The following is a 24,424-nucleotide window of genomic DNA, read 5'->3' as shown; positions in this document are numbered from 1 at the left end:
AACGAGGCGTACACAAAGAAACTGACTCTCACATCCGATAGACAGTCTGTGACTGAGGTGCTGATGATGCTTCTTCTAAGGCCTCTCTCTCCCTGCGGCCTGCAGACTGCTGATGTCTTGTGTCTACACGACCTTCTTTCACCTGTTCACTTCTATCTTGTTCTTGCACAGCCACTGACTGTGCAGGATTATGGGCAGATCCACTTGTTCCTTCAACCACCTCCACACACAGTCACATTCCAAGTACCAAGGGTTAAGACTTAAACATACAAACTTGCGGGTAGAACAACTGAGCTGATAAGCACAGGAAATATTAGGTTGGACAAAGTGGCTCACACCTACATTCTCAACCCTCAGGAAGCTGAGACAGGTGGTGCCAAGAGTTTAAGGCCAACTTGAGCTATACAACAGGGTCTGTGCCAGTCAGAGCTACACAATGAGACCTTGTCTTGAGAAGAGAATACAACAGAAGAGGGCAAAAGGGCTATCAAAATGCCTCAAATGCCAGCACCCACAAAATTGGGTAGTTCACAAATACCTGCAACGCCAGCTACAAGAAATCCAATATCCAGTCTAATGCCTACCTTTGTAGGCCCTGAAAACACACACATACATAGACACACACACACACACAAAATAAAAGGCCAGACATGATGGTCATGCTATAATCCCAGATTTGGGAAGCTAAACCAAGAAGACTGCCACAGGTTCAAGGCCAGCCCGAGCTACCTACACATATTAAGTACCAGGCCAGTGTGAGCTACACAGTAAGACAGACCCTGCCTCAAAGGCACATAAAGAGGAGAACTAGGGAGTAAATATGATCAAAATAATTATGTACATGTATAAAATTCTCTGAAAAATAATAAAAATATCATTAAAAATTATCAACAAATAAAACCAAACAAATTTTAAAGCAGGAAAAAAGAGGTAACCATTACCTGATATGATCGGGTGTTGAACCACAGCAGCCACCAACTATATTCACCAAGCCATCCATAGCAAAGTCCTGTACTTAGGGAAAGTGAATTCATCTGAATTCGAAATTTACCAAAACAACTCAGCATAAGAACATTTACTTTCTATATTTCCTGAAAAATTGAGATGATACTAAAGAGAGATAAACACATTTACTTGTACTTTAAATTAAAAACTGTCACAAGCCCTAGGTAAAAGATACACATAGGACATAGAACAGATACTATGAAACCTTTTATGTTGTCTGAAACACAGAAGTAATTTTATTTGCCTTTCTGATGAAAAAAAACTGGTTTTTACCCATATGACCACAATGAATATGAAATGGTAACACATTTTCAAATGACATGAGTATCAGTTTTTCAATTTAATTTAAATTTTTTAAAATAAAAAAATGAATGCCCTCTGTCACATTAGCCATGTTTCAAGCATTTCATCAAATACACAGGTAAGGCGCCCATACTGATCAGCAGGGTCTGGAATAACCAGAGTCTAGTGAGTGAAGAGATAAATAAAGAGGCTGAAAAAGCAGAGCACCAAGATTATCTACTCAAGATAATTGAAATTATAATCTCAGTACTCAGGAGACTGAGGCAGGAGAATCATGAGCTCAAAAGCAGTCTGGGCTGTAGCAAAACCCTCAGTGGAAACAAACAAACTCAGAAACAGTCTAAGAGAAAGCATCAGTGAGCCAAGACCTGGAAATTCAAAAACTGAAGGGAAACAGAGGACATGAGTGCACGGAGCAACAGCAGCAGTGACACAGTCTCATGATTCAAAGATGGCGAGTACACTCAAGAGAGAGAGGCACGTGGACATCTAATTCACCCACCCCGCAGTCTCAAGTGAAGGAGAGGGGCAGCCATTATTTGATAGTGTTGAAGAAGGGACACTGTAGCAAGCTACGTGTCATTCAGTTTGGAGACGACTTCACTAGGAATTTTCCAATAGCTACCACTGCCAACCATTAAGTAAGCAGACAGTTAAGTCTGCCTTATGCTTCTACTACTTTCTCAGACTACCTAAACTTTATTTGGTTATTATATACAATATTTTGAAAGAAAATTATATTAAATCTAAATACCATCTTCCATCATGCATTTTGGCACATACCTCTATAACCACAACTATTCAGGAGGTTGAGGCAGAAGGACAACAAATTTAAGAGCACCTTAGGCAAGAGAAACTGGATCTCAAAGTTAATTAATTAATTAATTAATTAAAATAACACTATCTATATTTTCAAAACTGAAATGAATGGATCCCTGACCTTTAGGTGATTGGCCATCATGGATGGTGTTTCATCATAGTCACCAAAAGTATTGGGAAGACCTGAGAAAGGACATTTCAACCATTATTCAAAAGTATCTTAACAAATATCTAGGTGTTTTAAAATTTACACAATTCTCTATTGACACTCAAATTATAACTGCTTACAAAATGGGTAATAATACAGTATTTACAGAACAGATAGCATAACAACAAGAACAAAATTTGAAGAACATTCACTTTTCTTTTACATGTTCACTCCCATTTGGAACAGAGTGCTCCAGCCTCCACCTCCGAACCCCTCACAATAAGATAAACTCATTCGTCTTACAAAACTGCTTGCGTGGAAGACACCCTGTACACAATCCCATAGCCTTTGAACTAATGAACATCTGACATGCAATGCAACCAAAAATAAGAAATACCAGCCTTCTTTAAATTAGTTAAATACTTCTACTGTATTTCAGATAGCATAAAAGGTTTCATAGTATCTGAACTATTTCCCATGTGTATCTTTTACCTAGAGCTTGTGACATCTTTGTTTCTAAAGTAAATGTTTATCTCTCTTTAGTATAACCTGATACCTTATCTTTGACTATCTAGTTTCCTACTGGAGTCATGCCCTGCCCCTAATTACCAAAGGAATACCAAAGGAAAATAAAATAAATTATGCATTTTTAAAGATGTATTTTGCTTAAATTTATGTGGCCTGGTGCCAAAGGGGTCAGAAGAGGGTGTCAGAGTTCCTGGAACTGGAGTTATGGATGGCTGTGAACCAACATATGGGGGCTGGATATTAATCCCAGGTCCTTAGCAAAAGAACAAGTGTTTTCAACCACTGAACCATCTGTCCAGACCATTTTTATGCATTTTAAAATATATACACTTGAGGCTGGTGAGATGTGTTCAAGTCTCAAAACCCACAGTGGAAAGAGAGAATCAATTCCTAAAAGTTATCCTTTGACCTCCATATGCACGCCATGACTCACAAGTAATTGCACCCACATATATAGATCATTTACACACATACTAATACAAATATTTTAATTGTTTTAATGTATACATTTGGATAAGAATATGCAGAACATAATTTTTAGCCCTAATTAGCTGAATAGTACACAAAGTATCCCCTGGGAAACTTGGCCAGTCCTGACCACATTATCAACATTTCCTGGGAAGTTTGAGATCTACATATGTCTGAAATTTTTAGGTGCCATCAACTAGAAATCTTAGTTTTTAAAATATAACTACCCACAATGCTTTTCTGCTAACAAATGAAATGGTGAAAGGATCCCTCTTATTTTGGCATCGCTCTGGCTATATTCACACAGTAAAACCCTTATTAGTGACAAAGCTAGACTAATTTCCTGAAGATATGCCCTAACTGAAACTGTTCTGCTGAGCAAAACTATCCTTTCAGACTTAAGGGGAAGCACTAGTATAAAGCCAAATACTCAATGTTTTGTTTTGTTTTGTTTTTGGCAAAATTCATGTTGAGTCTTAAAAAAACAGACACACTTGAGCCTCCCTCCCTCCTTTTCTCTCCCTCCCTCCACTATATGTATACACACACACACACCTACAACATAAATTCTCCAAATTAAGAAGTTATCCCAATTACCATGACTTGAATATATCAACGCCCCCTTATAAACACACCTGCATTTGGGTAACAGAGGACATAGGCTGTTGTACATTTTCCAATTGTTTCAATGAAAGGCCTCATTTCAGCTGCACCCAGAGCACAATTTAATCCAATGCTAAAAAAACAGTAAGCAGATTTCAGAAGCATCATCTTTCATTCAAAATATTTATGCATAAAAGTTATAATAAAGAGGCGAATTATGTATAGAAATCCAGGATTTTCGGTGAATAAAACTATTCCATATGATCTTAAAATAGCAGATATGTGTCACTGCATATTTGCAAAGGCCCACAGAATGTACAAAAGAGAGCTCTAACGCAGATTAGTATTCAGTTAATAATGTATTAATACCCTACCATACCAAGGCAAGATGTTAACAGGGAAAACTGGTGAAGTGTGGGCAGGGAGGGAGTATAGAAAATTCTGCTTTCTGCTTGTTGTTATTGTTGTTGTTGTGTACCTGATCTAAAGCAAACATGATTCTCTGATCACTGATTTTCAACTGATGCTCACATCTCCCTTAAGGCTGCTAAATCCAGGTCCAGGCATGATGGTAGATGTCTGTAATCCAGCACTCGGGAGGCAGAGGCAGGAAGCCTCCACAATGCCACAGCAAGTGTGAGACCAGTCTGAGCTTCAGGAGATGCTGACTCAAAAACAAACACATAAAAAGGGGGCTGCAAGGTCCCATGCATGGTTAACTTACAACTGAACAGACCTTTCCAGTTTAGACATTTTACCAGTGCATTTGGTAACTTTCATTGCAGGTCACTAGGGTGTTATGGGTAAGAATGGCCCTCAGAGGTGCACATATGTCAGTTGGTGAAACTGGGAAAGTATAGGAGATCTGGCCTCATTTGAAGAGGAATGTCACAGGAGGAGGACTTCAAGGTTCCTTAAGTCTTTCATCATTCTCTGCCTAGTGGTTTGGTCTCAAGATGGGAGCTCTCAACTACTGCTCCAGCACCACACCTGTCTGCTGCCATGATCTCTACCATGATGGTCAGGAACTCTAATAGTCTGAAACTGTAAGCCCTAAATTAAGTGCTTTCTTTTATAAATTGTCTTGGTCATGGTGTTTTATCACAGCAAGAAAAAGTAACCAAGACAGCTACTGTAATATGGATTCAGCATATTGCAAATAACACTATAAATCATTGTGTTATCAACTAGTAAGGTTGTTTGAATGTTTTCCAAACTTAGTTCCAATGCTAATTTTCTTTTCCACAGTTGACATTACCCAGTCAATCAGTCTTCAACTACAAGTACCTAGAGATAAGAAGCAAGTAAAGTCCACTCAATTCTTAGGGCTATAATAAAGCTCAAATGAAATATCACATATGGACATTCCTTATCAACTATCTAGTTCTCGTACTGACATTAAGTCACTCTGACACATCCATGTATCCTGCCTATCTACTTAGCAAACTCTGGCTCAAGTCAACAGAGTTCAGATGTTACCATGTCTAAAGAGCCATCTCTGAATCCTACAAGGACCTACCACTACATACAGCCAGGTTTCCTTCACTGTTTCTGTACAGCACCATCTGTTTCACCATTTGTATTTGGAGAGAGGGAATACAAGGGAGGCGTGTACATCTGGAAGTTAGAAGACAGTCTGCAGTTGTGGGTTCTCACCTACCATGTGGGTCCTGGTGATCAAATCAGGTCACCAAGCTTAGCAGCAAGCACCTTTACCTAGTGAGTCATGTTTTACATTCTCATTTAGTGAAGTGTTTCTCTTTAATGTGGACTACTTCACTTGGCCAGTATTCCAGGACACATGCTGGATTTCAATGAATGACAAATGAATAATACAGGATTCTACTGCTCTTCGTTAACAAAGAGTCTGTGATAACAGTCAATCATTAAATAACAGTTTCTCATGTTGACTCTTTTCAATGACTGCTAACCTCTATATACCCCTCCATTCTTAAAAGATAAAAACCTGACCTTTAACATCCCTACTTTATTTTACTCCAGACTGCTTCTGCTGTTCCACAAATTGAGAGGGACACTGTCATAACACTTGCAATCACTGTTCTGAAAATGTCATCTGAGCGTTAATAGCCTAAAATCCAGCGAAGCACAGTCTTAAATTATAAGCAGACTCACAGCAAACACTTAACTGCCTAGAAGAGAACTCTCCTGATATCAGTGTGACCTATTTATTCCAGAAGGCTTCAGGCCCTTAAGTCTCAGAGACTAAAGGAAATCCAGTGCACCATGGCAATGATGCAGTAGAAACACAGAAGCAAGGCCTCTCTGGGGCCATTTATGTGCCCCCAGTAAAAGTGCCCCAAATGAAAGAGTCACTCACCACAGTGGGTCAGAATGAGACACGCTGATGACAAATGCCTCTCCCGTCTGGCCAGAAAGAGTCCGTCCACTTTTATCAACAATGGTCCCAGAAATCTGAATTAACAATGTAAACAGATCAACAATACAGACCCTGGTAAAGAGTATGGTCACAAAGACAAAGTGAAACAAGCCAGTGGAGTTCTTCATTCTTTCATGAGGAAGAGAAATGGCAGAATGGATATAATCAACTAGCTGATTATAGGACCTGATCTAAAAAAATTTTTAATGTATACATTTGGATAAGAATATGCAGAACATAATTTTTAGCCCTAATTAGCTGAATAGTACACAAAGTATCCCCTGGGAAACTTGGCCAGTCCCGACCACATTATCAACATTTCCTGGGAAGTTTGAGATCTACATATGTCTGAAATTTTTAGGTGCCATCAACTAGAAATCTTAGTTTTTAAAATATAACTACCCACAATGCTTTTCTGCTAACAAATGAAATGGGGAAAGGATCCCTCTTATTTTGGCATCACTCTGGCTATATTCACATGGCAAAACCCTTATTAGTGACAAAACCCTTATTAGTCCTTTGAAGAAAGACAAAGGCAAGAAAACCCTAAGCAGCCTTATAAGTCATATGCCCACACATTCCTCTACAAGCCCTAATGAGACAGTGGTCAAGGCTTTGACCTCTTTTGAACAGTCTATCCTCCATCGGACACTTCTAGGCTAGTTTTTGTTATCTCTCAGAGGTAGGTAGCTATGGATAGCAGGAAGGTGAACAGAAGGGTAGTTTCTGAAAGATACTCTACTATTCCAGGAAGGAAAAAAACCTACACAAAAGTCCTAATTACGAAAGAATTTTCTTAAGAGGGAGAGGTATTGTCAGGTACATATTTTAGAACTTACAAAGATAGGTCGGGGAGAAGCATAATTCTCTTCAAAGAGTTTTTGGAGTGCAAACAAGGCTGCCTATCAAAAAAAAAAAAAAAAAAACAAGAAAAATTCATTATTTCTGTGAAATGCCCAAGGTCAACTAACTGCCTGATCACAACACTCCTTCCCAAGACCTCTTCAGGCAGGTAAGGCCCCAAGCTGAAGAAAGGGAATCTGCCCTACATGCCTAACATCCCTTCTCAAGTGTAACACGGTACATGCTAACCAATGCTCAGGTAAGGGAATCTCATATGTAACACGGTACATGCTAACCAATGCTCAGGTAAGGGAATCTCATGTGTAACACGGTACATACTAACCAATGCTCAGGTAAGGGAATCTCATGTGTAACACTGTACATGCTAACCAATGCTCAGGTAAGGGAAGGGAATCTCATGTGTAACACGGTACATGCTAACCAATGCTCAGGTAAGGGAATCTCATGTGTAACACGGTACATGCTAGCCAATGCTCAGGTAAGGGAATCTCATGTGTAACACTGTACATTCTAACCAATGCTCAGGTAAGGGAATCTCATATGTAACACGGTACATGCTAGCCAATGCTCAGGGAAGGGAATCTCATGTGTAACACGGTACATGCTAACCAATGCTCAGGTAAGGGAATCTCATGTGTAACACGGTACATGCTAGCCAATGCTCAGGTAAGGGAATCTCATGTGTAACACTGTACATTCTAACCAATGCTCAGGTAAGGGAATCTCATATGTAACACGGTACATGCTAGCCAATGCTCAGGGAAGGGAATCTCATGTGTAACACGGTACATGCTAACCAATGCTCAGGTAAGGGAATCTCATGTGTAACACGGTACATGCTAGCCAATGCTCAGGTAAGGGAATCTCATGTGTAACACTGTACATTCTAACCAATGCTCAGGTAAGGGAATCTCATATGTAACACGGTACATGCTAGCCAATGCTCAGGTAAGGGAATCTCATGTGTAACACGGTACATGCTAACCAATGCTCAGGTAAGGGAATCTCATGTGTAACAGTGTACATGCTAACTAATGCTCAGATAAGGGAATCTTAACCAATATTCAGATAAGGAAAATTCAAGTATAACACAGTACATGCTAACAAATGCTGTGTAAGGAAACATCATATTTAACACTGTACATGCTAAGCAATCCCCAGGTAAGGTAACACTATACACACCAATGAATGCTCAAATATAGTAAAAGCTCAGTAGTAGAACCCTGCCTAGCATGGTGCACAAGGTTCGAGGTTCAACCCCAGAATCATAAAAAAAATAAAAACATGAGTTTACCAACAAGCTAGTTATTTCTTCTGAAGAGGAGCTGAGGGCTAACTTTTCTTTCTTTCCTCCCTCCCTCAATTAAAATAAAGTAACTACAATAATGTCCTGCCTATTTTGTCAGCCTTTCATATACATCAACGGCAGTCATAAGAACTACAGATGTGCATCACTAGAAAAGTCATCGTGAGCTTGGGTTGTAACTACTCCTCTCTGTTAAAAGTCCATGTTTAAGCTTCAAGCAGTGATCTTCTACTTCTTCTTCCTTGTATTAGTCACGATGTGAAGATGAACACATCTGTAATTGGAATGCAACTTGTCATTAATTCAACCTTTTCCAGTAGTGGGGGGGCTTTTTGTTTTTTGTTTGTTTGTCTCTTTGTTTTCTTCATGGAAAGCTCTTAAGTCAACAATATTAATGCTGGTATGGTGATGTACACCTCCAATGCCAATACTTGAAAGACTGAGGCAGAGGGACCTCAGGTTTCAGGACAGCCTATGAGACCAGTTCTAGGTTAGTCTGGGCTACATAGCAAGACTGTCACATAAACAAACTGGAATTACTATTTTAGAACTACAAAAAAAAAATCAATCCTTTAAATTTTTTTGTTATTGTTGGTTTTTGTTGTTGTTGCTTTTTGAGGTTTTAAATTTTTTTTTTATTTTTGTTGTTTTTCCAGACATGGTTTTGCTGTGTAGCTCTTGCCACTCTGGACCAAACTAGCCTTGAATTCAGAGATCTGCCTGAACCTACCTCCTGAGTACTAGGATTAAAGGTGTGCGCCGCCACCACCTGGCAGTCCCTTAAAATCTTTTGTTTGTTTTTTATTTTGTTTTTTTCAAGAATGAGTTTCTCTGTGTAACAGCCCTGGCTGTCCTGGAATTCTCTTGGTAAACTAGGCTAGCCTCAAACACACAGAGATCTGCCTGCCTCTGCCTTCTGAGTGCTGTCATTAAAGGCATGCGCCACCACTGCCCAGCTTTGAGCCACCACTGCCTAATTGTGTAAGATTTTACAACCTTAAAATCTTATGGAAAACAAATACATCAGAATAGCCAGAAAAGTTCTAGGTAAAAGGATGGGTAAAAGGGGCTAAGCCTACCAGTCACTCAAGCTATTCTAAAGCTGCAGCAAACAATACAGTTATGCCACAAGAACAGAGTTCTGGAAAGGACTATAGAATTTAGGGTATCTTGGTCAAGGTTCCCATTTTCTGTGCTTAAACACCATGACCAAAAGCAACTTAGGAAATGGTTTATCTGGCTTACAGGTTACAGTCCATCAAAGGAGAAGCCAAAGCAGGAACTTGGGAACAAGACCTTGGGGACATGAACTACAGCAGAGACCATGGAGGAATACTGCTTACTCGTTTACTCCCCATGCCTTAGTAAGTCTCCTTATATAACGCAGGACCATCTGCCACAGGGTGGCACCACCCACAGTTGGGCCCTCACATCAACCATACACTTTCTTACAGGCCAATCTGATGGAAACATTTTCTCAGCTGAAGTTCCCTCTTCCCAAATGACCCTCCCTGACTTATACAAAGCTGACAAAAAACCAGGACAGGCTGTCTTATGCACCTTTCATGTCACTGAGAAATAATAAAGTATTCTGGGCTAGAGAGATGGTTCAGTAGTTAAATGCACAGGTTGCTTACAGATGACCCAGCTTCAATTCCCACCACCTACATGATGGTTCAACACCTTCTGCAACCCCAATTCCAGGGGATCCCATGACCTCTCTTGCCTCTACATACATGGTACATACATGGTGCACAAACATGTATGCAAGCAAAAACACATAAACACATAAAATGAAAAATTAAGATAGTATTGGGAAAATGAAATAATCTTACACTAATGTCTTCCCTACTTCATACTCCAAAATAAATTCCAAATATATCATTAGAAAAACTTCTAGTATAAAAAAGAATATATGGGGCCTGCAAGATGATTCAGTGGGTAAAGGCGCCTGCTGCCAAGCCTGACAACCTAAGTTTGATCAAGGGAAACAAAGAAGTGACTCCCCAAGCTGTCCAGTGACAAACACTGACGTACTGTGGCACTCACCTACTCACACACATGCACACATGTATCCAAAATAAAAGGCTAAAAATTCTTATACATATCAGAGATAATCAGTTGATGAAAAACTTGCCTTACAAGCATGAGGACCTGAATTCAATCCCTAAAACCCACTTTAAAAGCTGGTGATAAACACTTGCAATCCCAGTTTTAGGGAGGTAGAAACAGAAGGCTCCCTGGGGCTTACTCGCTATTGGAGAGATCCAGAACAATGAGAAACCATCTTAAAGGAGACAGGTGGCATCCTTTAAAGATTTAAGAATTCCTGAGGATGACACCCAAGCTTATCCTCCATCTTTACACATGTATCTAAATAATCACTCGCATGTGAAACTGCATAATATATAGCCCACACATTTCAAAACTTAAAAATCCAGTAGCTTATCTTTTCCATCAAATTTAAAAAAACTATCCCAGTGCTTTACAGTCTTGCCTGGCTACCCACGTACCCAATAAAAACAACACTGTGCTTCTTTCCAGTTGCACATCTGCTAGTTCCATGGTTAGGAAAACACACACTGCTCTTCCAGACAGCCCAAGTTTTATTCCCAGCAACCGTATCAGGCAGCTCAAAACCACAGGTAACTCCAGCTATCGGTGGAATCAGATGCTTCTAGACTCTGAACATCTAGGTATCTGAACTCTAGGCATCTGTACTGACGTGCATATACCCAGAAACACACATAATTTTTAAAAATCCAATACAAAACAAAAAGAGCAGAGGACATAAATCAAAGAAAAGGAAGTATGATTTCTAGACTCAGGTGTGGTACACATGAAAGAGTCAATCAGAGAAAGACTAAAACAGAGCAAACACACTTACTTAAATTCAATAGTAGCTATTATTATCTTCTAAATGTAGAGGAGTCTTCACAACCCCTCCAGCATCCCACTCCATTTGCCCCTCACTTACTTTGGCATTGGCTGTATCGAAAATAGTTTCAATGAGTAAGATATCCACACCACCATCCAGCAGTCCTTTGGCCTGCTCCTGGTATGCTTCAACAAGCTCATCAAATGCTGCAGAAAACAAATCACAGTCAGCGCATCAGAAACCCCCACCTTCTGAATGACACCAGGGTGTGCCAAGCTCAAGGCTGCACCTGTGAAACAATTATGGTTTACAATGTAATTGCTTAAGGACAACACTTTGTGTAAAAACCAAACACAGTGGTAGGAAATAATCAACAAAGTTATCCTAAAATTCTGCCATGTGCCCCCACTTCTCACATGAGCTACAAGTGGGAAGATACATTAAGTGGTTAACTGTGTACTCTATTCTCAACATCTTTTAAATAAAAACATCAATCAGCCGGGCGGTGGTGGCGCACACCTTTAATCCCAGCACTTGGGAGGCAGAGGCAGGCGGATCTCTGTGAGTTCGAGACCAGCCTGGTCTACAAGAGCTAGTTCCAGGACAGGCTCCAAAACCACAGGGAAACCCTGTCTCTAAAAACCAAAAAAAAAAAAAAAAAAAAAAAAAAAATCAATCACTCTTTCCATAAATCATCTTAACCCATTAAGAGACAAATCTAAGAAACGGGATTTAGGGGCTGGAGAGATGGCTCAGCAGTTAAGAGTACTTGCCACTCTTCCAGAGGACCAGAGAGAACCCAGCACCCACTGCCTATATAGGCTTCAACTGCCTATAATTCCAGTTCCAGATGACTCAATACCTCATCTGGATTTTACAGGCGCGCGCGCACACACACACAAGTAAAAAATACAACATAATAAAATAAATGAGATCTGGAAATATCACAGGCTAAATCTATAATAAAAAGTTACAAATTTCACTGCCCCTCACCCCCAGTTCAGAGAAGCCACCTCTCCAGAAGACAATTTTTTTGTTGTAACTGTTTTTTCGAAACAGGGTTTCTCCATAGCTTTTTGGTTCCTGTCCTGGAACTAGCTCTTGTAGACCAGACTAGTCTCGAACTCACAGAGATCCGCCTGCCTCTGCTTCCCGAATGCTGGGATTGAAGGCATACGCCACCACTGCCTAGCCAGAAGACAATACTTTAGAGTATTTCAGGCACTATTGTAAGCCCTTGACACAGATACAATCACAATTCTGAGGTCTCATTTTGTAGACTTATAGATTGCTAAAGCACTTCCCCAAGGTCCATGATCTACAGTATGTAATGAATACTCACTGACATTCCTATAATCTGGCCTTTCCACAGATGGGGAGACAGAAAGTGTCTTATTAGTAGGGCCCAGAGCTCCAGCCACAAACCTCTTGATTCCTTTGGAAAAAGAAAAAAACAAAAGGTGTAAATCACAATCTGCTCAAACTTTTTGATATAAATCCTCAAACTCAAGGATCAAGTGCAGTAACACAAACCTCTAATCTCAGTTCTAAGGAGTCAGAAGCAAGTCTGTGAGTTGGAGGTTGACCTGGGCTACCTACTAGGAATCCATCCCAAAATAAAATAAAAAGGGCTGGGACTGGGACTTAGTGGTAAAGTGCTTGCTTACCACACTCGAGGCACTCATCCTGGTTCAACTCCCCCAGTAAAGAAAAAAGGGGGTGAAGGAGACTTTTCCTTGACAATAAGGCTATAATCCTCTATAGCTCAGAAACCTAAAAAGTCCTAAAAGCCTAATTTTTTCAAAATTCATTTGAAACAAAACCACTGAACTAATTAATAAAAGGCTATTTAATTTTTATGTCACTGAGATGACAGATTCTCTTAACATATTTATTCATGACTAGGAAAATCACACAATAAAAGGGATTCTTAAGAAGGACCCAAAGTCTTGAATTTAACAAGGTGCCTCACATTAGAACATAATGGGAAATGCTGTACGGTACTACACTGCAGGCCTTTCACTAGAGTAAATACTATATCAGAGTTAATAATTAAAAAGCCTGAAATTCCAGTATGAAGCAGAATGAATATTGCTCTAGTCAGTTCACACACACACACACACACACACACACACACAAGAAATTCTTGCCTCGGGGCTAGAGAGAGGATTCAATGGTTAAGAGAACTGGCTGTTCTTCCAGAGGATCTGCTTTCAATTCCCAACACATGGCAGCTCTCAACTGTCTATAATTCTAGTTCCAGGTGACTTGGCACACTCGCACAGAAATATATGCAGGCAAAACATCAATGCACATAAAATAAAGATAAATAAATCTTTTAAAAAAAAATCTTGCCTCTAGGCCAGAAGTAAACTTGTTTCTGTAGCAGCCTGGAAAGTTGTGCTCACATATATATCAGAACAAAAGCCAGGAGTCCTAGAACTCATTACTTGGTGATTAGTAGCATAATCTGGACTGTGGTTTACAATACACAGGAGAAGACTGCCAACTAGCTAATGACGGCTGGGCATGACAGCATACTTGTGTGATTTTAGCACGTGGGAGGTAGAGGCAGGAGGATCAAGAGTTCAAGGTCCTCCTCTGCAACACTGGTTGAGATCAGCCTTGGGCTCCAAGTCTGCCTCAAAACAAACAGAGAAAAAAAGAAATTATTTCAGCCTATGAAAAGGTTCTTTATCTTCCCCAGTGCTGAATAATAGCGCTGACAGGTACCACCTCTCTGTTGGGGTAACAGGCTTTGCAAGTCCATGAACTTAAACACTATCTCTCAGAAACAGATTTCCTTGTAAACTGCTTTGGTCTTCTTCATTAGCATGCTGTCAGTTGCTTCCTAACAATTTCTTCCCATCGTTCCTGCAGGCAATGACTGCACACTTCCAAATCTTTCAGGGCTCAATGTAGTTCTTCTTCTGCTTTCCCTGTCTCACAGCCTCCCACTAGCAGCGTTCTGATGGCAGCTAGCCAGGAGGCTGGTTATTTCAAGAACCACTTTAGTCCCAGCAAGATGAAATCAAATGCTGCATCCTTCTGTCAGCCAGAAAGAGCAACTGGGTCATCAGTAGTCTTCATGAGAAAATGCTCAAAAGGCAATCACTGCTTAAGTAAGTCAGGCATGGAGGATAAGATCAAATACTCAAATAATAATCAAAACCAAACCAGCCAGTTGCTATTTAATAACCCAGTGATGTGCCTAGCTACCAAGTGTAGTGAGGAGCTGCGGCAAGCTGTGTCTCGCCACCCGGCTAGCTTTATACCCGAAATAATTACACGGAAGCTGTATTCTTTTAAACACTGCCTGGCCCATTAGTTCCAGCCTCTTATTGGCTTGTGCTTATATAGTGATCTAACCCATTTCTAATATTCTGTGTAGCACCATGTGGCTTACCAGGAAGGATTCTAGCCTATATCCGTCTGGGGTTGGAGAATCATGGCGACTGCCTGACTCAGCTTCTTTCTCCCAGCATTCTGTTCTGTTTATTCCACCCACCTAAGGGTTGGCCTATCAGATGGGCCAAGGCAGTTTCTTTATTAATTAACCAATGAAAGGAACAGATTAGAAAGAAATCACTCCCACATCAACCAAGTCAGGCTATGAGCATCATCAGGGTAAAAGAGAAAACCCTGAACTGGAGGTCCACAGGGACAGTGTCACTTCAGAGACACTGAATGCTTCTCTATGGTACGATGGGAAGTATCCTGCAAACAAGTAGATTTGCTCCCAAGCCAAACATGATGTGAAAGAAAACTGCACATCAGAGTTGAGAACATCAAAGAACTTGTGTGTGTGCCACAAAGAAAGAGAATGTCCCTTACCTGTCTGCAGAGTTATCTCCTCAGCAGCTCTTCTGGCCACATCTGCAGAGCACTTGTTCATCCGGTAGGCCTAACATATCAACCACTGAAGTTAGTCTGCCCTGCTTTTCCTCCATTCAGCAAGGTATCTATAACTAGCTAATTCTTAGTTGAACTCGTCTGAGTGAAACCATCCACTCTAAGGCTGATATCTGCACATCTACAAGGTCAAATAAGTTGATATAGCAAATAGTCCACAAACTGATAAAATATTTTAACTCAGGTGTGGTAGCCTATAATCTTAGCACTGGGGAAAGCTAAGAGGGTGAATTTAAAAGTGTGCCAAGGCTATAAAATGATATGCTGTCTTGAAAGAAAATAAGAGGAAAAAGTATTCGAATGGGAAAAGCAACATTCAAGAGAGGAAACCTAAGATTAGGAGTGCAGGCCGGGCGGTGGTGGCGCACGCCTTTAATCCCAGCACTCAGGAGGCAGAGGCAGGCGGATCTCTGTGAGTTCGAGACCAACCTGGGTACAGGGCTAGGACAGGCTCCAAAGCCACAGAGAAACCCTGTCTCGGAAAAAAAAAAAAAAAAAAAAGATTAAGAGTACAGTTCTCATGGCAGATTTTCTTGGCCCTGATTTTATTACTGGATGATGATGGGAAGAAGCAGTTCTAAACTTTCTGTGCATTATGAACACCTTAAAAATCCTGTCAGTAGGGGTGGCACACGCCTTTAATCCCAGCAGGGCGGGGATGACGACACAGACAGAGGCAGGCAGATCTCTGAATTCAAGGACAGTCTGGTATATGTCCTGAGTTCCAGAACTACACAGAGACACCCTGTCTCTGGAAGAAAAAAATATGATAAAGCAGCCTGGAGAGATGGACCAATAATTAAGAGCACTGGATGCTCTTCCAGAGGACCTGAGTTCAATTCCCAGCATGTACATGGTAGTTTACAATCACCTGCTAATCCAGTTCCAGGAGACCCAATACCCTCTTCTGGCTTCCACAGGCACCAACCACACTCATAAGTACACAGATATATAAGCAAACAAAATCATATTTTCATCTGAAAATGACACACATATGCAGAGCAGTCTACAAGTGATGGGACCCTTCAAAAGCTGTTCACACATCAACAAGTGTTCCTAGATTTGTGATCTGCATCAAGTCCTTTAACCACTTTGGCACCTCAAATTGTGCAATTAACAAACCAGAATATCCTGAAAACAGCATTGGGTGCACTGTGGCTCATAGCCCATCTAGTTGTCCATTTCTGCACTGGAACAGCCACAGCCATTTACTTCCATGTACAGGTTCACAGTCAGTGATCCTGCCTTTGCCAAAGGATCCTGTTAGTTGACTATTACTTGCCCCCAAAAGCCAGCTGCAATGATGGGCTGCTACCCTAATAAGCAGAAGAGATTCCAGCCATGATCCCTGAGAATTAGGATTAGAATGACAGCCATTTCAAGCGGTTCTGTCACTAGCAATCTCCAGTGCAATAGATATTAATACGCCATAAGCATATTAGACAGAAAAGTCTCACCAAGTGTTCAAGGCCATAGTCAGCTTGGGCAATACAAGTGCTGCTGAAAGTGTTTGTTTCAATGATATCTGCTCCAGCCAGCAAGTATTCCTGCAACAAAATAGAGTAAGTCAGCTATTGTGAATTTGAGAGTCCATGGCCCCAATAATAAACACACCTTTTCACTTTGTCACCAAACATAAAAGACAATACCCTCAAGACTAGAGATGCAAGCAGGTGGAAGGATTTCACAGAAAGGCATACGTAAGACCAGCACATAAATTCAAACAAAAATAATACATTAAGTTATGTAAGTTTAGTTACATTCCTTAAATTCTGTTTTGGGTTTTTTTTTTTTTTGTTTTGTTTTTGGGGTTTTGTTGTTGCTGCTGTTTTTAAGGGAAAAAACATACAAACTTCAAGGGGCAGTGGCTAGGCAATAGCCAGAATCCTGCCTGTCAAGTTCCTTAAAGTTTCTGAGTATTGAACTCCTCATCCAAAGTATTAAAACCATTTTCTGCTAACAGTTAGTCTATACGGTAATATCAGCCAGGACTTCAAGTGGCTGGCACACCCTGGGCACTCAGGAGCCACCAACTCTGTTCTCTACATCTCGGTACTTAAACATAGCTGATATGCACTGAGAAGTGCACCGCCCCTAAGAAATCAAATTCTGAGTATGTTTTTTTCGGCTGCACCTCCTATTCCTGTATCTGCAACCTACCTGGAACACTGAGAACTTGACACCACACCACTCTGCCCGTTTAACCTGCCTTCCTAGTTTCTCTGTCTGGACAACTTCTCCATCTCAGTCTGACCCAGTCTGGACTCCTTTATTTTCTAACAGTTAACAAACTTAGTTTTTCCTAAGCTGATGTTTGCAGAACTGAAAATGAAAGCCAAGATGAGCACATTTATAATAGTGGTCATCAAGAGAGAGATAACTAAAGTAACTTTATTACATGTCATATGGCGCCTAAAAAGCCACCGTGTATGTCTATGACATGGGGAGGCCACCAAAGCACCACTGAATAGGAAAGCACAGTGTGTACAGCATATTGCTATGATCTGAATGCAAAATGTACTTAGACTCATGTTTAAGGACTTGGTCCCAACTGGTAGCACTGTTTCAGGAGGTTGCAGAACCCTTAGGAAGTGGGCCAACCTGGAGGAAGGAGGGTACTACCCAGTCTCTCTGCTCCCTGCTCAGCACACAGTAACATGATCAATGCCATGTAACAATTAACTGCTCCCTCCACCACAAACACTACCATACCTTTCTGCCACAATGCACTGTACCCTCTCTCTGAGCCAAAATAAATCCCTTATTTCTGTCAGCTATTCTAGCAGAGATAATTAACATATAAATACAACCACTAAGCCTACTCACATAATATGCAGATATAAATGTGTTACAAAAATAATTAGGAAGATAAGTATCAACTGATAGTAGCTATTGGGGGAAGGTAGCAATTTATAGCAGTAGTCAAACAGGAATTTATTCTTATTTTAAACAGCAAGAAAGGGGGCTGGAAAATGATTCTAAGGCTAAGAGCTGTCTGATCCTCCAAAGGACCCAGTTTCGTTTCCAGCGCTCATATGGGTAGCTCATAACCATATGAACTTTAGTTCTAGGAGATCAGACACCCTCTCTCTTACAGCCTGCAACAGGCACCAGGCATGCATGCAGTATAGACATACATGCAGGCAAAACACCAAATGTGCAATTATATATATGTATATAATATATGTATATAATAATATAATAATGTATCTATCTATATTTTTAACTAAACAACCCTAAGGGTACCTCTTAATGCCATACTGAAATTTAAAATATGAATCTTGGTAGGGAGGGAAAAACATGGCACTCAGGCCTTAGTGTACCAACCAGATGTTTTCTCTTGCTACACTTCACCATGTGAGAATATGATAGGACAAATGGTACATGGTAAGCAGAGGGGGCCCTCAGCAGACACCAGAGTTATGGTATCGCGATGATGTACTTCCTACTGCTACAAACTGTAAGAAATAAATGCTGGGACCTGGAGAAATGGCTCAACAGTTAAGAGCACCAGGTGCCCTTCCAGGAGACCCAGGTTCAATTACCAATACCCAAACGGCAGTTCACAATCATCTAAAACTCCTAGAGGCAGTTCTAGAGGATCTGATACCTACTTTTGGTTTCCCTGGGCACCAGGCACACACATGATGCACATACATAAATGCAGTCAAAGCATTCATACATATAAATCAAATTAGATAAATGGATAGATGGATGGATGGATGGTGGATAGATAGATAGGAATGTTGTTGCTTGAATCATCTGAGAATTTCTATAGCAACACAAACAGACACCATCTTTCAGTGTATCTTCACAGGGTATTAATAGGCAAACATGAGACTCCTAATTTATTCCAGGATTTATGGCTTTTCAACTAAAGTTTAAATGCTACAAAGGCCAAAACAAAACAAAAACAAAAAAAACCAACCTCCCTCTGTCATCTGCTTATCCCAACTGACCAACTAACACAGAGTGTAACTTACTTGGTGTGAAATACCTGCTTTTTTAATAAATCACATCCTTTTTCCATATTCTCTAGAGCACAAGTCATGACAGTCTGAGCCTGATACATGAAATAACCTAAACGAATGCTTAAGAGTCTGGAAATAACTCACCTTGTGAATTTGGTAAATAATATCAGGTTGAGTTATACTTAAGATGTCATTGTTGCCTTTCAGTGGCCTGGTGTGATCTTTAAATTCTTGACCTTGGAAACTTTCTTCACTCAGTTTGTACTGCTGGATCATGGTCCCCATTCCACCATCTAGCACCATAATCCTCTTCTTAAGAATGGCTTCAATCTCATCCTTCAGGGTTTTCTTCATCTCTGCTTTAAAGAAAGTAAAAATTGACTTCAAAAAATGAAAAAGGAAGTTATGTGGGGATGTAGGTAAGTGGTAGACTCGTGTAAGACCACTGTGTTTGCTCCAGCACCACAAAGAGGAAAAAAGGTAAGAAGCAGGAAGGAAAGGATTAGGAGAGATAAAGGATACATGGAGGGGAAATTCAGAGTACTTCATAACTCACAATACAGAGTAAGTAGAGCTTATGAACTTAGTAACTACAGCATTAGAAAACTTGCTGCTTCCTTGTTTGGTTTTGTTTTGGGTTTTTGGTTTTTTTTTTTTTTTTTAAAAGAGGGAGGCAAGAAGATCAGGTTGTACTTGGCTACACAGCAAGTTTGAGGCCAGCTATATGAGATTTGTCTTGAGAGAGAGAAAGAGAGAGAGAGATAACTAGACTGAGAAATTCTTAATTCATTAGCTATCAAAGAATTAAAACAAGATGATAGATAGCTATTACTCTCAATAGACATGCACTCAAAATAGTAGATAATGCCAAAGAACACCCAAACCTTCATGTTTGCTTGCTGGAATGTAGAGCTAGAGCCATTCTGCAGACCAGCCTCCTTGCCTGGAATGTAGACATGGAGAACCATTCTGGAAAGCAGCCTTACAGAGCTCAGTTAAATTAACCACACAGAAAACTCAGCAATTTCACTCCTGTATATGTTTTCCAAAAAGAAAGTATCACATTGGTCCATATGAGAATGCATAGGATATTGGTAGAAGTGGCAAGTGGGGGCAAACTCAGGAAATTTCATCCTATATAAAATGTGGTATTGGCCGGGCGGTGGTGGCTCACACCTTTAATCCCAGCACTCGGGAGGCAGAGGCAGGTGGATCTCTGTGAGTTCGAGGCCAACCTGGTCTACAATAGCTAGTTCCAGGACAGGAACTAAAAAAGCTATGGAGAAACCCTGTCTCGAAAATCCAAATAAATAAATAAAATGTGGTATTAACTCCCCAGGAATACTACATACATGTCAATAACTAATATACTATGGCAATATAGCTGGTTCTTTTTTGTTTGTTTGTTTGGGTTTTTTACTTTTTTTTTCGAGCCAGGGTTTCTCTGTGTATCGCTGGCTGTCCTGGAATCACTCTGTAGACCAGGCTGGCCTAGAACTCAGAGATCCTCCTGCCTCTGCCTCCCGAATGCTGGGATTAAAGACGTGGGCCACCACCACACAGCTAGAGCTGGCTCTTAAGAGTAGAACAGTGAATGAAAATAAAAGGCAGAAACAATTAACTACCACATTTATGTAAATTTCCGTCTTTGCAACAGTTCATTCATTATATACCATAACAACCAAATACCCACGCATACAAATTTTGAGATCTACAAGGACATACATAAATATACGGATACATATCCAAGAGTCTACAGAAGCAATAGAATAATGAGTAGCAAATACAAATAGATAAAAAGTACGCATAATAAATAAGTAGGAGTTGAAGGCAAAACTCTGCAACTTAGTTCCTTAAAAATCTATTGCAGCCAGGTGTGGTGGCACATTCCTGGAACCCCAACACTGTCAGAAGCAAAAAGATCAAGCCTTCAAGGCTATTCTTGGCTATATAGTGACTTCAGACGACAGCCTTGGCAGTATTAGACCCTTTCCCAAAACAAACAACAGCAAAATCCAAGTCTGCATCATCTACCTGCTTATTATCCTTAAAGAACAATGTACGGTTCATCACTTAGAGAACCTAAAAGGTCTTCCTGCAGAAGCCTTAGCCTAAGCACACAATGATTTTTCTAGTAGGCGGTTATCTTTTACTAGGCCTAATTACCATTATAGGTGAGCTTTTCTAATTGCCATCAGAGTCTTCTCTTAAAAGTAAATCCCCTCGGGCCAGTGAGAAGGCCCATCAAAAGCACTTACTGTGTAAACTTGTTGACCTGAGTTCAATCTCCAGATTTCCCACAGTGGGAGGAAAAAACAGACCTCCTGAGACCACGACCAACACGTGTAAACCAGCACACTTGAACAACATCCCCCATACAAACAAACATTAAGACTTAAGCAAAATCTAAAAATTAAATTCTCTTGATAATTATCCTTTCCCTTAACATAGTGGGCATTCACCAAAACTTTACTCTTCTGTAGATCGAGAATATTCTGTATGTTTTACAACTGACTAGGCTAATATTATATTTGATCTTGTTCTAAGTAGAACACATCTTTTAGGGTAAATAAAAGAAAACATGGTTTTATAATATCTCTTCGCAGATGGTCAGAAATTGTTTTATGTTTAGTATCTATATATGTAAATAACTGTTGTATAGAAGAAAGTACCAAGAACCGTCCTGGTGAATAAGCCCAATGAGATCACACAGTATTTTCCCCAGTTTGAGTGGCTCCCACATCATTTTGGGGTTTAGGGTTTTTTGTTTTGTTTTTGTTTGGTTGGTTAGTTTCTTTTTGGTTTTGTTTTTTTTTTCCTTTTCCTGACTTGACCACTTTTTTTTTTTTAACCAGTGCCATTTATATTCACAGCAAACATTCAAAAGGATAAATGTAGGACTAACTGGTTAGGGCACCTATCAGAGCTGAAAGGTACACCAGTCATGCGGCACCTGAGACTATTCTTAAAGCCTGGGGGTACAGCTCAGGGTAAATCACCGGCCTAGCAAGTACAAAGCATTACAGCACATCCCCGCATCCCCAGCACCGCAAACAAGTGAACGCCAAGCAACTAAAGAGTAAGATACAGATATACGACAGTTTCTACTAAGCGAATATAAGCGGCAAGCTCTAGAGAGAAAACAGCCCTAGTGTGGGTCTGCAGTAGCGCGTCCTTTGCACAGAGCAAAATGGAGTAGGGTAAAGAATACTTTTCTTTCTACACTATAGGCTAACGACCTCAGTGCTTTCCCAGCAGTTTCCCACTCTAGCTGTTTTAGCAATCTGCCCCACAAGCCCCTTACAGGATACTACTTCATTAGGGGCCTCGAATCTCTAGTTTAACTGATCTGCTAGACTTTGCAAGCATCTGCATACGTATTATCTCATTCTTGAAATACATTTCTTTCTCCCACCAGTATTTAAAACCCAGGAGACAACTGGGCTGCTATCAAGTCACTGGCTTGTTTACTCGTTTTTCCATTAATCATTCATTAGCTAAGTTCCTAAAAACATGCAAGGATGAAACAAGAAAACACTAGAAGCTGTAGTTGAAAAACTTTCTCACACAAAATTCCTGCTGGCTCACAAGTCTCCTTCCCCCAAGAGACACAATCAGGGATTAAGGTTATCGTCCCTCCCTGCCCACCTGTTGGAAGGATTCACTCTTGGGTTTGACACTTGCAAGGCAAGCATTCCACCACTGAGCACAGACACAGCTCAGGACACGTCCAGCTTTCAGGCTCAACCTTTAAAGATCAAGAATCTTAGGTCTTGGGCGGTGGAGGCGCACGCCTTTAACCCCAGCACTCCGGAGGCAGAGGCAGGCAGATCTCTGTGAATTCGAGGCCAGCCCGATCTAGAAGAGCTAGTTCCAGAACAGACTCCCAAAACTACACTGTGAAACCCTGTCTCAAAAAAAGTCAAAAATAGATAGATAGATAGATAGATAGATAGATAGATAGATAGATAGATAGATAGACAGACAGACAGACAGACAGACAGACAAACTGACAGATAGGATCTCATGTAAACTGGGCTGGCCTTAAACTCACTATGCAGCAGAGAATAGCCTTAAACTTCAAATCCTACTTCCACGTCTAATTTTATGCAGAGATGTAATTAACTAAACCAGGGCTTCCTACCTGCTGAGCAAGCACAACCTCGGAAGTCCTTGCTGCTAATTCGCACACACCTCCCACTTGCTATAGGAATTTCTGCCCAAATTCTTAAGACGTGCAAAACTAAATCATTTGCGATTACTATCCCACCTCCTAGCCCTACCCCTAGGTACTAGGAGTCCGGTCAGCACACGATCAAGCTAACGCTGGAGTTTGCAGAAGGAAAAAGAGTAGATAAAGAAACTTTAAAACCACGTGGTTCAACTGCCTTAGCGGCCTCGTAGCATCTTAACTTTCCTAGGGCCGACAGCGTTGGGTAAATATTTACTGAATACGGGCGTCGCAACACACAGAACGTCCGTCCGTGTCCTCCCCCCCCCCCCACCGGGCCCACTGGAACCCGCCAAAGACAACGCTCTCCGTTCCGGAACCGAGCGCACGTAGACCGAGAAGGACCCAGAAAGGACCGCGGCCCCGCTCCCTCTTCCCCCACCCCCGGCTGCGTCTCCGGTAGGAGAAGCACCTGAGGAGCTGAGGCACCGACGGATCCGCTCGACCTGGGTGGAGGCGTTACCGGGTTGCGACAACGCAGGCCACACGCCGCCGCCCAGCGTCCACCTCAAGCAGGGAAGGCGTGCTCGGAGAACTGCGCCGCGGGCGGCTCCAGCCAGCCCTGACTGGCCTGACGAACTGACCCACGAGACCCAGGAGCCTGAAGCTCCAGAGCCGCGGGGCCTCCGGGTGCACGCCGCGGGCACGCGCTTCTTACGGAACTCTCAAGTGCAGAGCTCGAGGTCACCCGCGCGCGACCGCAAGGAAACCCTTCAGGCAAGAACGACGTGGAAACGGCCACACGCCGCTACCAACCTCGGCTACAACCCCATTAGGTCTAGGCTCAATCTAAGCTCCCGCGGGAGGGCCCGCCCCCTCCGCGGCATGTGATTGGTCTTTATCCGCTCTTCGCCGTTGTGTATAGGCTGTTGGTCGCAACCAATCGTCGGAGGCTTTGCTCCATGGCCCTATGGGAGATGTAGTCCTGAGTACTGGATCCCTGGGGAGGCCTGAGTATTTTTTTTTTCTCAGGGTTGGGGAAGTGTCTCG

At 41.3% G+C, this 24,424-nt stretch overlaps 1 protein-coding gene across 2 annotated transcripts in view; it reads right to left on the bottom strand.

The window, feature by feature from the left end:
• The window catches only part of Mtr (5-methyltetrahydrofolate-homocysteine methyltransferase), a 78,153-nt gene extending 53,929 nt beyond the window's left edge, over nucleotides 1–24,224 (bottom strand). The window contains exons 1-11 of one of the 2 annotated variants that reach the window (XM_050142292.1): nucleotides 23,847–24,224; nucleotides 19,348–19,562; nucleotides 16,690–16,779; nucleotides 15,155–15,224; nucleotides 12,663–12,755; nucleotides 11,420–11,526; nucleotides 7,112–7,174; nucleotides 6,213–6,307; nucleotides 3,907–4,007; nucleotides 2,249–2,310; nucleotides 942–1,009 (exon numbers count right to left, since the gene is read on the bottom strand). In XM_050142292.1, the coding sequence (XP_049998249.1) occupies nucleotides 942–1,009; nucleotides 2,249–2,310; nucleotides 3,907–4,007; nucleotides 6,213–6,307; nucleotides 7,112–7,174; nucleotides 11,420–11,526; nucleotides 12,663–12,755; nucleotides 15,155–15,224; nucleotides 16,690–16,779; nucleotides 19,348–19,557 (959 nt within the window). In that variant the 5' untranslated portion in view covers nucleotides 19,558–19,562; nucleotides 23,847–24,224. The remainder of the gene's footprint in view (nucleotides 1–941; nucleotides 1,010–2,248; nucleotides 2,311–3,906; nucleotides 4,008–6,212; nucleotides 6,308–7,111; nucleotides 7,175–11,419; nucleotides 11,527–12,662; nucleotides 12,756–15,154; nucleotides 15,225–16,689; nucleotides 16,780–19,347; nucleotides 19,563–23,846) is intronic. The other variant, XM_050142291.1, reaches the window with a different exon arrangement.
• Nucleotides 24,225–24,424: the final 200 nt, after the last annotated feature.

The sequence above is a fragment of the Alexandromys fortis genome, unplaced genomic scaffold, assembly GCF_014885135.2.
Source record: "Alexandromys fortis isolate MF-2015 unplaced genomic scaffold, M_Fortis_MF-2015_v1.1 scaffold_5, whole genome shotgun sequence".
In the NCBI taxonomy this organism is placed as follows: Eukaryota; Metazoa; Chordata; class Mammalia; order Rodentia; family Cricetidae; genus Alexandromys; species Alexandromys fortis.
This window is presented reverse-complemented; position numbering and strand designations above follow the sequence as displayed.